Source organism: Pavona decussata, unplaced genomic scaffold (assembly GCF_977016875.1).
Source record: "Pavona decussata unplaced genomic scaffold, jaPavDecu1.1 SCAFFOLD_153, whole genome shotgun sequence".
NCBI classification, from domain to species: Eukaryota; Metazoa; Cnidaria; class Anthozoa; order Scleractinia; family Agariciidae; genus Pavona; species Pavona decussata.
In genome coordinates this window covers 353,257-368,701 of record NW_028145565.1, presented here as the reverse complement: position 1 = coordinate 368,701, position 15,445 = coordinate 353,257, and the positions used below count along the sequence as shown (strand labels likewise).

General features: G+C 38.5%; 2 protein-coding genes across 4 annotated transcripts; one reads left to right on the top strand and one right to left on the bottom strand.

Annotated features, from left to right (window-relative positions):
* Positions 1 to 210: 210 nt before the first annotated feature.
* Positions 211 to 7,341, top strand: LOC146466130 (uncharacterized). Of its 3 annotated transcripts, none has more exons than XM_085127739.1 (6): positions 211 to 993; positions 2,226 to 2,356; positions 2,890 to 3,104; positions 4,304 to 4,400; positions 4,682 to 4,831; positions 5,283 to 7,341. In XM_085127739.1, exons 2-6 carry the CDS (start codon positions 2,227 to 2,229, stop codon positions 5,831 to 5,833), a joined length of 1,143 nt encoding a protein of 380 aa, XP_084983865.1. In that variant the 5' UTR covers positions 211 to 993; position 2,226; the 3' UTR covers positions 5,834 to 7,341. The 3 variants fall into 3 exon arrangements, with proteins under 3 accessions (XP_084983865.1, XP_084983866.1, XP_084983864.1); XM_085127740.1 differs by lacking the exon at positions 211 to 993 and adding an exon at positions 1,006 to 1,255; XM_085127738.1 differs by lacking the exon at positions 211 to 993 and adding an exon at positions 1,006 to 1,255 and having other exon boundaries at positions 1,367 to 2,356.
* A 1,856-nt stretch (positions 7,342 to 9,197) lies between these two features.
* On the bottom strand, positions 9,198 to 12,073 carry LOC146466129 (uncharacterized). Its single transcript, XM_085127761.1, has 4 exons — positions 11,795 to 12,073; positions 11,110 to 11,224; positions 10,273 to 10,422; positions 9,198 to 9,890 (listed from the first exon to the last, which is right to left on the bottom strand). Exons 1-4 carry the CDS (start codon positions 11,915 to 11,917, stop codon positions 9,349 to 9,351), a joined length of 930 nt encoding a protein of 309 aa, XP_084983887.1. The 5' UTR covers positions 11,918 to 12,073; the 3' UTR covers positions 9,198 to 9,348.
* Between the last annotated feature and the right edge of the window lie 3,372 nt (positions 12,074 to 15,445).

Below are 15,445 nucleotides of genomic sequence, written 5' to 3'. Positions count from 1 at the left end.
AACCTCGAACCCATACACAAGTTTCTCTAACTTGACACGTGATACCTGTTTACTGACAGAAATACTTACATACGTTTATTGAAGCTCCCTTTACACGGCTTTTCATCCACAATATCCCAATAAGGTCTGAAAAAATGGAAATGTATGCTTAATTTGTTGTGTTTTTATGCGGGTTATTTCGCAAAGGACTGGCAGCGTATTTCGCCCGGTATATTAAATGCCTTTACACTTACTGATTTCGGCATGCTCCGCATCGCCAGAACGTACCATAGTAGCCTTATGTTTGAGTTTGAGCTTGATCTATTCTTTCCAAAATCTCAAATGAAGACTGATATAAAGACTAATATTTTGAGATCAAGACCAAAGTCAACGCAATGACTAGCCAAACGTTTCACAAAGTTGATCATTTCAGCTGTAGGACCTAACAAACAACTAATTTTTTTCTGCTTATGAACTCTTTGTTTAGCGATCGCGTTCGTTAGCACTTTTCATTTGCATCGGGAGTTGTATAAAGTTTTTTTACTGGAGCGCTTTGACGCCTTTGAAGCTCCAAAAGTTGTTGTCAGTCTTCGCCGGGCAACTTTAATAAAATGGCAAATTCAGTTTACCAGGTCAGCAGATCGAGAAAGCGAGGTAGAGAAGGATACGTCGCTTAAAACCAAAAGGACAATTTATCTCCATGCGTGTTTTCCTTAGTTTGCAAACTTGCATATCAAATTCTGGAAAAAAGCCGGGAAGTGTTTGAGAGAATTTATACTGAACAATATCGCCCTTGGCTAAGAGCAGAAAGGCCTGGTAACTATTCACTGGTGCAGATTGTTGATCATTTATTGAGACTTTTAACAAACTAACAATTGACAGCAATCGGGGCGGGTGAAGTGTAAAACTAGATTCACAGCAGACGCATAGAAACCGACACAAAAAATATTTACCTATCTTTCACAATGGCTTCCTGCAAGAGTGTTTAAAGGGACGAAAGTAAAAACAGTCTTGGTAAGTGATTACTTTAATTTCCTTTTCCTGAATGGTCACACTTTAATATAAACAAATGCAGTAATGCATGAGATGTTGGTTGAGTGCCACCTACAGTTTCCTGAGTATCCAGTAACTCAGTATCCTTGAAAAGCGTAGAGAAAGAACGAAATTTTACGACCAGCTTTACTGCTGAAATAAGTCCAAAACTTAAAGAAACGACAAGAACAAATGCAAAAACGAAGGATTTGAAACTCTCCCCAAGGCTAGTACTGTGCTTATGGTAAGTTTTAATGCGTTGTTTTCAGAATACCCTCCTGCTTTTAAAATAAGTAAAAGGCGAAATGTAAACACCGGTCTTACGTGCAATATTTGATTCTCGTTCCACTGTCAGGTTGCTCTGTTTAGAGGTTTGAGATATTCACTGAGAAATAGAGATATCGAAATTATCGCGACGGTAGGGAAAATTTATGTATGAAATTGAATTATTGTAATCATTAAATGCGAAATGAGTCAACGAAGCCAGGGACAGTAATCTATCGGAAATTTTTTAGCCAGTTAGTTCTTTACTCACACCTGCTGAAAATCAAACAGTCCCAGGCTGTATAGCCGGCGAGTAGGTTTCCCAGGGCATCAATCGGAATACACTACGTGCAGCCTCTTATAGGGATAGTAAAGCGAGTGAACCACGCAAGCTAGCGCAAAAAATTGTCTTCCTCGTGTGATGCACTTGCTTTACTGTCCCTAAGAAAAATAAGAGACCTCTGTAGTCCACAATCGGTGGGGAAAATAGAATTATTACATCACAGATTAAAAGTAAATATGGTCTTAGATCGATGTTCAATATTTATTGCGGTTTTTTGTTCAATTTAATTATTTGTAGCTATGTTACTAACAGAATGAATCGTCCTTTTTTCTCCCACGAGGCTCTAAATTATTGATTGATCACTAAACTAGAAACTGTTACGAGATCATGACAAAATTGACAATTCCTCTTCAAAAGGTGGCCAATTGAAAAGTTTTCATCGCCTTCCTGCTGATCAATTTTTCGGGAGCCCACGGGTAATTTGATCTCTCTAGCACTAAATTACACTTTGGCCATATTCATATTCATATTCATAAATAATCAATTTCTTTCATTAATTGCTCACACCCTAAATTCGATCGACAGTAAATTTCTTTTCTAGTTTTCGCCACGTCTTGTTAAAAGACAGATCGTTGTTGAAAAGATATTTCTTCTTTCGTGAAAACAGCATGATGTCAAACGGTGTGAGTCTACTGTTAGTGGTGCTGCTACTACTTCACAATAGAATGTTGTACAAGGCAGCTGGCTCGCTTGCTTCAAACTTAGAGTCGATGTCAACCTTCGTTGAGAGACATGAAGGTGAGTCTATGTCAACAGAAATAAAGATAAGGAACTGTGCAAGTAATTACGGACGATTTCAATTCAAAAGGCCAAATTATACACACGCTTTCTGCATTGCCTTTTATAGAAAAAAAAAAAGTAAGTTAGATTCATTGGCCTCGAAAAGAAAATTGTGCCTGCTAGCTAGACCTTTAAACTAGGTTCATGTGACAAACATCCTGCATACTCCTAGCATATGAACGTCGATAAGTGGTATATGAGAAAGAAATGCGATGTTATGTTATTATACATACATACAAGTGACACAGGAATACTCCAAAAAAAGAAAGAAAACTAGTTATGCTCAGAATGCAGTTTCGAATATTCAGGCGTTCTGCAGACGTGTTGTTTAGTTTTGTATAGGTGTTTTTTTTTGTTTTTTTTGTTTTTTTTGTTTTTTTTTTTCCTTCAATAGGTACCATGGGCTACCGCTCAAATAAGCAATGTTTTGATCTCAGTTCAGTCAACAATGTTTATTCATTATCAGTTTCTATTTGTTTGATCATTTCCAGGATACTCTCTGTTGGGTCATGTGATTGGTTATTGTGCGGAAGGCGAAATAGAATGCGGATTACGATGTTTGAGAAATGACAGTTGCAAATCGTACAATTGTCTGACCACTAATGGTCAAAAAACGCAAGCGTGTCACTTGAGTGGGCAAACAAGAAAGTCCAAACCGGAAAACTATAAGGAAAACAAACGATGGATTTACTTTGAGCTGATACAGGTACGTATGATCAGACGATTGCTGTTGGTTACTGAGTGGATGAGAAAATGAAAGAACTCGGACGAGAACGACTAAAGAAAAGAGCAAGGACACGCATGAATGAAAAACTGAAAGCAAGAACATGTGTGTTCATGCAAATACAACTTTACAGTGCGACTACTATTGCCATCGTCATCATTTATTTTGCTGTCTGAAGCTAATGACAATTTTGCAAATAGTACTGTTTAAATAAAAGAAACAAATTTACATTTTCATTCCAATAATGTATTATTAGAGCCTGAGGGCTAAGTTAACTGGAAAGTTTTCTAGTTAGCCCCCAGCCTTTAGTTTCGACTTTTAATATAGGTGAAAAGAATATGTTACGGGGAATAATTCAAAACTTTGGGGTTTCAATTGTTGTTTTCCTACCACTCGTGATTGGTTCAATCGGCTTTGGTTGAAATTCATTGTTCTTGTCCTGTAATCTGATTGGTCAGTTTTGTTTAAGTGACCCGTGAACAGTAGTCGTACCGTAATTTATTTTGTTGTATTTTACAAACTGTCTGAGGACGTTGGTGGTTCCAGTCTATCCTTGGTAGATACCTTTGCTCCATATTGTCTCTAACCACCATTGTCCATCTAGGAATTAAAATGTTAGGGGGATTCAAACAAGCGCTTTGTGTATCCTAGGGCTTCAGAGCCGGGATTGTTCTTCATTTGTTTTTGTTGTCAGGTGTAATTTGTTACAATGCAATGCAATGGAATGCAATACAATACGATACAACACAGTTCCATACAGTACATTACAGTTCAGTACAGTACAGTACAGTACAGTACATTGATATTGTGGATTAAGTTCACTAGTAGACGCTGCACCAGTGTCCTCCATTACTCTCTTCACCAGTCTTAGATGGCCGTCCCGAGTCCGTCCTACCATGAGTGGGTTTTCATAGGATGATTCTGTTAGTAGAGAGCTCTGGATATCAATGGCAGTGACCTGCAAGGGCGAGGCGTCGAAAGTTCGTCATCCGCAGACGCTATACAATACCATACAATGTAACACAACGTTTCTTTACTGAACACCCTCTACAGCGGGTTTTCAGTGAAAAATACATAACAGTGCAACTGAGGTTCGTGAGCAGGTTTTAAGACGAAGGCAATTTGGGCCGCTAGGTGGTTTGAAGTTGACTAATTTTATTTGTTTTCTTTATTCCATTCAGATTGTCAGCTCGAAATTTATTTGTCAAAACGGTTGGAGCACAGTACAAAGTCCATGCATCTGTAACCTGGGATATAAGGGAATCAGTTGTCAAAAAAGTAAGTGTAAACAACACTCTGCACCCACTACTCGCGCTCCTTCACTCTTTTCTGGTTAAAAGTTTTGAGAAATGTTTAACTAACTCACTCATTGAGCCATGAGACGCTACTTATATTGTATAATGTTCTAGATACATCTGAAAATCTATTTTAGTAACATTACATCATTGTGTAAAATTTATCTCTTAATATTAATTATAATTCAAAGACAGGTAAAACCTAATAATGCCTTTAGAATTTGACTTCCTTGAAGTAGTTTGTATTTTTCTGCCTCTTCCTAGAGAAACTTGGTTATTTTCGTTCAAAGCCTGGAAATTCCTGCAAACACATCCGGGACTCTGGAGACTCCATTGGAAACGGCGAGTACTGGATCGACCCTGAGAAAAACGGAAACCCGCTGAAAGTGTACTGTGACATGACAACTGACGGAGGTAATGAAATATAACAGTATTGTTGCTTCTATGATAATGTTTTCCAAGAAAAAGACTATAGCAATTATGTTATACTGAAAGCTGACTCATACTGAGTATTCCTCGGCAAAAATGTTGTAATTTCTCCTGCGAGATGATACAAAACACTTACATTCTCCAAGATTACTTTCCTAATATTTCCCACAGGTTATTAGACCCCTTCAGATCCGGAACTCGGTGTGGCCTAGGGCGGGTCTCGTAATCTGAAGGCACCAGGTTCGAGTTCTTCTCTGGCCACTAGCTGGATTTGTTTCAAGGTAGTCCCTGCTTCAAATCTTGAGCCACGCTTTGTAAATAACCAAATTGTTAACGTCAGTTGACATTTGTAGGGAGTTTCTGTTCTGATTGTTCAGCTTCTAGCTGTAAATCTAACCGTTTATAAATAAACTGGCTTTTTTCGTTGTCGTTTTAGGAGGCTGGCTTCTTGTTGCCAACCTTAACTTGTCAATGGACGCGTACACTCCTCCATCTGGTTGGACCGCTGAGCAGACTTACCGCGGGATCAGCAACTATCACAATAACCGAATGGGTATCACTAAAAGCGCTATGAACCAGCTGAGAGCCAACTTGTCTTTCACTCAACTGAGGTTCCACTGCAGTAAACAACAGCCGGGGCGCACCTTTCACGTGACCACGGCCCTTAACAGCACTGGTGAAGCTGTAGTCCGATACTTCAGCGGCCAAACGGATGTGTTGCCCGCCTCGTGTGGCTCGTTTCAGAGAATGGTCGACGATAACTCGATGTTGTCTGTAAAATGTGGTCGGTGGGGAAATGACGGCTCGCACCATGTCGGAAAGTGGGGTCACTATAATAAAAAGGAACAATTGAGAATGTACGACCACGCAGCATTTGTCGCCCACGAGTATCACTGGGTTATTGATGGAAGCTATTGGCTCTGCGATGACGTGGGAAGTAATGCCATCGAATCCTCGGGAGATTTCTGGAAAATCTACGTACGCTGAAAATGCGTACAGATTTCATCCACAAAACTTTTAGGAATGGCATTTAGCTAAAGAAACTAGCTTACGGATGATTCCGATCCTCATGAAACGATTTTTTTTTATGGACTTATATGTTCACAGCTGAACTGAATACATACATGACTACTAATGATGCGTTACTGATATTAACTTATTATTAACTCATTGTGATGAGCAAGATAGTTCAGTTCACTATTATTGAGTTTGCTGCTACTGATTAGTTCAAGAGGAGCGAGAACCTAAAATTAGCCCTAGGGGCAAAAGTTTTCTTCATTCTGATATTTCAATGTCATCAGGACTTCCCCTGCAGTTATTTGCTTCTATACACGAGACCCTCGATCACGTAACTGCTAAATGTCGTGGTGGCACGCACTTGCCACTTGTCCACGTATTCCGTAGAATTTCTCATCATTAATTTTTCCAGTGAAGAAATTTAATTTTTCTTTAGAATTGTCGGTGTTCGCTATCCGGCCTCTCGAGAAGAGACCAAACCGTGGCTTTATCTGCCCCTCAGAGTAAGGGACACCAAGGTCACAGGATCCACCTCAGGATCGATCCCAGGGACGGCGGAGCCGGGGGGCTGGGGGGGGGGGGCTTAACCCACCTCCCCCCTCCCCCCACGTTTTACGAGGACGACATTTTATTTTGTTTGAGTATGAGGTGCGTATGAAGAATAAAAGAGAAAGAAGATGCTCCCAAGAAAACGACACGCCCCATCACGTTATGAAATGGGCACTAGTGTGCCACAACATCCGAGCACAGCTCTTGACTATACTCTGAAGCATTAGATTGTTTAACATCTGCTATAAAAGAGCGTTTTAACCAGCCAGCATTTCTTGTTTACAAGAAGCGCGACGAAGCGCAAGTGACGCGCGACACGAAATCTTTGACTGTACACGAACGAGATTTAATTGGCCAAGAAGTAAGAATCTGTAAGCTAATCTACGTAATCCTGCCACCAGCTCAACAGGAATGCGTTCGTTTTCAAATGCATGCAAATGCTAGAGGAATGGAAAACCTGGCTTCGTTTTCAAATGCATCAAGCACGTTTTACTCATTTGTCCATCCTAAACACTTATAAGACAAGACTGGATGGCATTTGCATGGTACCGGTTGCCAATTCTTTTGTATAGGTCAATAGCAAAACTTATAATAATATGTTGTAAAACGCCATTTTACAGTTGTTATGAAATTTAGTTACTGCTATTGACAGTTATTGTTGTCATTCTAGAGTCCTTTTTAAGCAAGGGATCGCATCTCGTAACATTTTTGACTGAATAGTTAACTACTTCCTTTAACATTAATGCGATTCATGCTCACAAGTTATTTGAGAAAAGATGTAAAATACGTAAAGTATTCACTAGTTGAAAGTAGTGTTTGAATCGTACTTGCTTTATTTTGTGACGAAAATTTACAAAGTTACAACCTTATACAAAAACTGTCGGAAACTTTGCGACAGAAAATATCTCCTGGAGAATGTTGTTAATACCATTTCCGAGCCTCTAGATTTCAAAATATTCTGGCTCCAGACCCCCCCCCCCCCCCCCCTACAAACTCCCGACCCCGGCGCTTGTTTTCAAGCCTTTTCCTTTGTAATCTCCAGATTCCCAGATGTCTGTTTTCAAGAATGAGCAGACTGAAGAGGACTCCAGCCAAATAAAGCTACATTTTTTAGATATTCCTCCGGTACGCTCCAGCATTGTCGATCCTTAGCTGACCTGTTGTACCTCGGCTGGACTCGGGATAAAAGCTAACTATCAATTCACTAAAGTTTCGAATCGCTGTTAACGTACTTGGTACACTTGTTTGTTGTTGTTTGTTCTAATGATACAAATAATCATAATATTAAAGATCTTTTAACGGGGGGACGGCATACAACAACGGGAAGTTTTTAGTAGAGAGTCTTTCATGAAATATATAGCAAAATTGAAGAAAACAACGAATATGCAAAATTTACAAAAAGTTAAGTGTTTGTACTTAAAGGCTGGTGTACACGTACGAAGCAATCATAAGCACAAGGTTGTTTACACGTGCGATAAGCATAAGCACAAGATGACAAACGCAGGCACAGTAAATTAAAATTTCGGCGCCGAAATTTTAAATCCAAGATGGCCGAGGTACACGCCGCCATTTTGAAAACAGGACATACTTCCACTGACAACTTGTGACTACTTTTCTGTTTTGTTTTGTTTTTGTTTTTTTTTGTTTTTTCTTTGTTTGCTTATGCTTGCGTTGTCCTGGTTTACACGGGCGACGCAACGACACAAACAACAACAAGCACCTTGCAGCAGTGCAGTTGTGGCCAATAATACCACAGGTATCCCAAGCTATATGAGAGATATAGACCATGACCTTTGCGTAAGTGTTATATTTTGAGTGTCACGGCGACCATTGCGCATGCTTAACGGTGAAATTATAAGGATTTGTACGGGAAAAAACTATTCCTACTTCAATTTAAAATGCCAACGAGTCTTCAAATAAACTGGCTAAATTCTATTGTCTGTTGTTCTTTCTCCTATGTGGTTTTTGGAGCGATCAGATTTAGCGTGATTCCAGTGAGTTTTGGTTCCATTGCTTTTCTCTCTGTATAGAGAGAAAAGCAATGGAACTAAAACTCACAAACAAAAACAAAAAAATGTTCTTTACCGCATTAATGCGGTATTATTATACACTGATGAGGCTTATAAACACGTGTTGTGTTTATTTTCAAATGTTTGATATCGCCAGGGTCCTGCGACATGATGCGGTACAGTGCACAACACAATTCAGCTATGTGCAACACTTCCAAAAAAGATCTGTGCATGTATGAGGCTTTTGTCATTACTGAGAGTCTGTTAGGTGTCTGAACCAGTATCTGCACAAATACAGCCGCTTCTAGATCTCATCCTTTCCTGCCGCTTGGCGTACCCTTTCTTCGCGCAAACGCCTCTAAGGCCACCGGCCAACGCCGGATAATTTTAGCTAATTTTCATTCAATTCAGTCTTCATACAAGGCAAAACTGCACACAACACGGCGGAGAAAGTTATCAAGACAAACCGACAGAGACTTGCAAAGAAAATTACCATTTTTGTTAGTCTTAGCTTTTGCCTACGAAGACAAATACATGCATAAATGAGACCTTATTCAGAAACTATGTACAGAGACTATCTGGATGATCCCGGCATGCAAAAAACGTTAAAAGAGAGCCCAGGTCATAGTAGTTGGTCATCGTAGCTTTAAACCGATCAGGAACCAAACACCGTAAGGCATCGTAAACCTTCTGGAGTGGTGGAAGGTTGTCCAATAGACGTGAATGGACTGGTGACTTGGATAAGTCACTCAAATACTCTACTTGAAATATCAATTTTATAGTATAAATTAACCGTACATGCATGAAGATGACAAATTCTGGAATTGTTTATTCTTGGTTATTGGAGAGTTGAAGTGACAAAATGATGAGGCGACCTTCATATTTTTGCTAATGTCGACGCGCAGTCATTTTCCAACAATCAATCTCTCATCGCACATAGACTCTCCAGAAATCGCCCGGCGATAACTTGCCATTCTCTCTGTAATCATCGCATAACTGTTTTTTTCTAATGATATTCCAGTAATGCTTGTGTGGGACAAATGCCGCGTAGTTGTACATCCTCGCTTGCTCCTGTTTATCATAGTGACCCCACTTTCCCAGAGGGTGCGAGCTGTTATTTCCCCACTGATCACAAGTCACAGACAACTGAGAGTTATCGTCGGCCATTCTCTGAAATGAACCACAGGAGGCTGGCAGGACATTCGTCAGACCGCTGAAGTACTGGACTACAGCTTCACCTGTGCTGTTAAGGACCGTGGTCACGTGGAAAGTTCGTCCCAATTGTTTACTGCAATGGAATCTCAGTTGACTGAAAGACAAGTGCTCCCGCAGTTTTTTCATGGCGCCCTTGCTTATTCTCGTCATATTCTTGCCATATTCACTGATTCTGTTGTATGATGATTGAATTGCAAAGTTGGGGAAAGAAGCAGAGGAATTTGTCACAACATTCGCCACGAGTAGCCAACCACCTGGAAGTAGATTGATTAAAACATTTGCTTAACAAATCGACCACATTGCCAACAACAACAACTTTATTTATTTATCTTTATTTTAAATTATGGCATTTACTGTTTTATAGGATAACATAATCAAAAGAATCTCAATCATATATCATATTTATTCACGAGTCAAAAGCCTTGCTATCAAATTAACGACAGGTGTACAGAAACCAAGTTTGTTTTGAAACGCCGTACAACATCTTGGTTTGAAAAAGAAGCAGAAGGCGATTTAGAAATGCCTAATTTATCTTGTCTATGATCTGCCTTATCCATCGTGACAAGTTGACCATGGATAGGAATTTGCTGGTTACAACTGAAATTTACAATAGAAAGAATCGACCTGCTTGTGTACCTCCATCAGTTGTCATGTCACAGTATGCTTCAAAAGGTTCCCCTCTGGCACCAGGATCGATCCAGTACTCCCCGTCCCCTATAGAGAATCCACTCTCCAATATACGTTTGCAAGAATCACCAGGTTGGGCTGAATTTTGACCAATAGTCTCTAAAAGATCATTGCAACTAAGTTAACAATTTTTAGAAGGCAAAATCATTTATATTTGATGGAGAGGCATGAATGCTTCCTTACTCATACTAATAAAGCTCTGCATAGTACATTACAATTCAGTATTCTTGATTGGATCTTTTTCTTGCTTACTGACTTGTAAGGACATCACATTACTAAAGGCATACAGGATAAGACACTGAAAACCAAGGGATTCAACAAGCAATGTGTTTTCATCTGGATAGATGCCTTAGTGCTGTCACATGAAACAGATGAGAGAATTAGCTCACTCCTCAGTCCTGCAAGGCTGGTCAGTTTCATCGTTTGGTTGTCCAGGGCCTCAGGGAAAAACATTGGGAGGAAAACATTCATGGCTAAAGGAACAACTGATCGTAAACTACAAGCTAACCACCACACCGTCGCACTATCCAGCAACACGCAAAAACAGCCTTGGGTAAAAAAAATATATGACCTTATTACTGCAGCCGAGAGCGTTAATTTTACTTAGGTGCATCCTCGTCATCATCTTAACTGATAATAATAAAAAATGTGAAATGAAAGAAAAGAAAATAACGGTAGGGAATTGACAAAAGCATACGTAAAAAAACGAAACTTTAAGCAAAAGTTAGGTTTGCTATTATACAAGAATTTGGCTAAACATCAGAAACTCGTGAAATGTTGTATTACCTTTATCACAATATTCTCCTGTAAATCCTGCAGAACACACGCAACGATATCCTCGGTCAGTAAATCCTGTTTGACAGCGGCTTTTTGATGAACACCTATTATTGACGCAAGCGCTCTGTTGAAAAATTAGTAACAACTTTGGATACTTTTGTTCATAAGACACAAGTCACTCATTAACACAAAATGGAAAAGAAAAATGACACAAAAGTAATATCTTCATGCCCCTTTAGAAGGGTTTGCTGGCCTAATTACTGTATTAAGTACATAAATAAGTAAATAAATAAAAAAAATAAATAAATAAATAAATGGGAATTTTGGTGGCATACCCACAAAATGGAAGACTAAGTCTTTGTTCACTATTTCCAGGTCGAATTGGAATTCATTTGGAATTGTTGCTTGTTTTTGAAGGAGGAAAACCGTAGAGCCCAGACAAAAACAAACAGAGCATGGACGTCACCCCACATATGACATCAACATCCGGTAAGCAAACTTGGGACAAATTGGTGGGAGGCGAGTGCTCTATTTCAGTTCTTTACCTTTTTAATTACCAGTATTTACTTAGAAAGGCACAAAATGTAATTTTTACCCTTTGTTAGGTTTTTTGGGTTGAAAATCATGTCTGCCACTGCTTATAATTATACTTAATAACCAGGATTCTTTCCAAAATAATTAAAAGCGATCTCACCTCAGTTGCTGTATAAATAAATCTTTCTCTAATCTGAAGATCTTCAGGATGTAGTTCATGATCTGAGTCGCTCAGCTCGCATAAGTATTGTCCCGTTTCCAAAATACCGACATTTGTAGACATGCAGTCATCGTCTATGTAGCATTTTAAATCACAATCATCTTTCGATTTTATAATGTAGCTCTTGTAAACGTGACGCTCCAGATAACTGCCATGAAATGGCGGCTTAAACTTCAGCGTGCGACAACCGTCTGTTGAGAAAACAGTATGGGACAAGATGTAAGGGTGACGAAAGAGGAAGTTGTTTGTTTTGCAGCAAAATCGAATATATTTTTAGATATATAGACACAGTCTTTTGGCAAATGTATTTATCCAAAAGTGCCTGATTTACTTTGCTAAGGCAGAAGCATCCCTGACCGAACCATACATTTATTCATATGAAATACCTATTATTTTGTACATTGGCCTCATTTTAATGGATCGATTGTAATGCTGAAGTAGGAATCCCAGGATGCCCTAGATCATGTTGTGCAATAAGAATATTAAATTTAGAGTTTTAGAGAATGTCCTTGCAAGACAGCCTTAACATCGTTGTCTTAATTAGGGAATTATAATTTTGGTGTTCAGAATGTACACGAACAAATAAAGAATAGGGTAATATGTCAGTAGCTAATCACCTTCTTCGAAAAATTGCAATACGAAGAAAGTTACTGCTAATACCAAGGATATCATTTTGCCTTAATGAGGGAGAAACTTTTTACCAATACATTTTCATAGACAATATTAGAAAACATTAAAGTTAAAAAAAAGTGTAAACGGAGAAAGACGATTTATCTGTGAAAAAAAAAACGTTTTGGGGCGTCTAAATATCCTTTCAGATAGTTTGTGTTCGGGTTTTAAAGTATCGCATCGATATAGACTGTAAAGATAAAGAAATAAGGCAGATATGAAGCTCACCATATCCTTGAAAGATTGTTATCGAAAGGAATAAGATACCAATTTGCTTGAACGATGAAAAATATTTTTTGCAAGCCATTTGAACATGACCGCCTGCTTGTTGTACCGAAAAAGTTGTTTTGTGTACGAGAATCAGTAAAAATGCTAAATTGCCTGTTTAACGAAATTAAGAGCGAAGCTTTATTACTAAAACATAAGCCGCAGGGTGACAGACCAAGATCTATGATCAGGTGGAAAACTTTGTAATTACCCTGAAACAACTCACTGTGATACATGATTTTCGTATTCAACTGTCCAAAACAGCACTTCAATTTTTTTTTTTTTTTTTTAAAGGTTTTTTCCAAGTTTATTCAAAAATCCAACCAAGAAACACAAGGAAGTAGACTGGCCCGCAGGTAGCGAATGCTAATCTAGGCAGGCCAGACTTACAACTATAAAAGGATATTCTCCGGCATTGACAAAAACTGGAATGTTGTACTACAAAAGAGGCAAATTAAACCAAGAAAAGAAAGCCAGTTATTAGCACTGGATTGAAAGTCTGTCTGAGAAATGAACTGTTAATTTTCAGTCCAATTATGTGTCAGTTACTGCACTCTTTTGTTTTTAATTTCAATGATCTTCACTGTAAGTAATAATAAATGCGTATGGGGATTTCCTTTGCCTTGAATATCAGCCCTTTGAATGCATTCATTACGATCATCCGTTAAGTTATTTCCACAGTGAGAGACTGTATCTGGAGATATGTACCATCAATTTGGTTTATTTCAAATTTTCGAAGAAGAAAACCAAGATGACTTAACTGAGTGAAAACGATCGCGTTTACGGAAAACGGCAAACGTGAGATTCGCGTTTCTGTTTTCTTGAAAAATTAGTACATATATGACAATACTGCAAAATAATTCTGACCTTTGATGCTAACACAAAAGTACTCAATTTTACCGAGAAACTGAAAACAGCGAGCGGAAAATACAAGGAAAACATGGTCACGCGGTCATTTCTGTCGTATTCTACATCTCTCCAGCCAACGTGATGGTGGAAACACATCCTCCTTAACTAGTCAACTTTTGATTCTCGTTTCTGAATTTAAAAGGTAAAGAAGGTTATATATACTTGAAGTGTCCAAAAAGAGGATGAATGCTTTATCAGGGGTTCCAAATATCGAGAAAGAGATCAAAGCCACCGAGTGCTTTTATTGCTTATTGTACCTACGTAAAAGAAAGTTTTGATTAGAGAGCGCGGAATAGCGCCCGCTTTATGTCATTTACACCAAAATACTGAAAGCCAGTACCGACGAGCGGCAGGTGTTATTGTGTGTCATGCCGGACGAACAAATTCCGCAATTCGTAGTGGGGCCAAATGAATCTCAGTTGCTTATGCTTGCTAAGTCTTAGAACCAAGCCGACTGATAAAAAGCTCGGACCCTGATAGCCTCCAACGCAGTAAAATATCTAAAGTAGCGTTTTCTAACAATTTTGTTTCAAACGTCTTCCCCGTTGATTTCAAGGGACTACAATATTTTTGCATCAGTTTTTGGTAATATTGTAGTACCTTGAGATCCGTTCTTTAGATCGACGTGAACCAGAAATTACACAAATTCAACGGAACAGCCTTAAGTGGGACAAATCTAACATTTCTGGATCATGATTGACAAACGGGAAAAACGAGCACGCCAGCAAAAGAGACGCGAGTAGACTCGACTTCAAATTTTAAGTAAGAGCCCGGTTAGTTTTTAGGTAATTTGGTCACTGTACAATGAATCGACCAGATTCGAGTGCTTTACGTTCGGTGGTTAAAATTACCTTCAATGCTGTCGATAAAAACAAACATTCATTTCCACTCCCCCACGGACGCAGCACCACAGTTTCTTTAGAAACTAAATCCCTCATCTTTCGGATACTGTGTTACAGTATCAAAAACTTCGAATTCCAGAACGAATTTTTGTTTCCCTCCCTTGTTTGTTTAACATAATTAGGGTTAGTTTAGAGCTAATATGGCAATTATAGTTTTCAAATCTTCTGAATTTAAATTAATCACTCTTGTTTTGAGAGAGTTTCGCAGAAACGTACTGGAAAATAGTGAATGTTGTCTTAACGTGTTATCCGGTCTCATGTCGCACTAACAAAAATATTGCAGTAATTAATTTAAAGCAAAAGCAGTAACTGTCACTATCAGGTAAATGAAATAATACAATGTTCAAGGTACAACATAAGCGTTTATAAATTATTCCTCAGTCAGAAGACAAACTTAGAAGTCATACCCCCAATTTATTATATTCTCATTCAATTTCTCTCTCCCACGAAAACTTTCTCTAGTTTCCATAGTAACGCTTTTCAAAAAAACACATTGATGTCATCAGGACTCGCTCGAACATAGCATTGAAGAGGAAGTTAAAATTCAGAAACAATTCAGATATACAAACAGGTTGTGGTCCAATAACCTAGCTAAAGTGATTGACACGAAAAATGTTGTTTTATTGAACATTGCAAAATAATTTATGAAGTTTTTTTTGCACCTGTGATTGTTTTTTCTTTCTTTGTCTTTTCGCTTGGCACAATAATTTGAAAATCAAATATTGTATTCTAAATTTTTTATAAGAGAGAACGTGGGATAGAACAATACACTAGAAAATCAAATATTACATTCTTAATTTTTTATGAGAGAGGACTTGGGAACAAACAACATATTAACAGAAAC

Coding starts and splice junctions, on each gene's coding strand:
- LOC146466130 (XM_085127739.1), top strand. CDS start 2,227: ATGATGTCAAACGGTGTGAGTCTACTGTTAGTGGTGCTGCTACTACTT. Junction 3,105..4,303: donor TTTACTTTGAGCTGATACAG/GTACGTATGATC, acceptor TATTCCATTCAG/ATTGTCAGCTCGAAATTTAT. Junction 4,401..4,681: donor GGGAATCAGTTGTCAAAAAA/GTAAGTGTAAAC, acceptor GCCTCTTCCTAG/AGAAACTTGGTTATTTTCGT.
- LOC146466129 (XM_085127761.1), bottom strand. CDS start 11,917: ATGTCTACAAATGTCGGTATTTTGGAAACGGGACAATACTTATGCGAG. Junction 11,225..11,794: donor TTATTTATACAGCAACTGAG/GTGAGATCGCTT, acceptor ATTTTTCAACAG/AGCGCTTGCGTCAATAATAG. Junction 9,891..10,272: donor TGACATGACAACTGATGGAG/GTACACAAGCAG, acceptor ATCTACTTCCAG/GTGGTTGGCTACTCGTGGCG.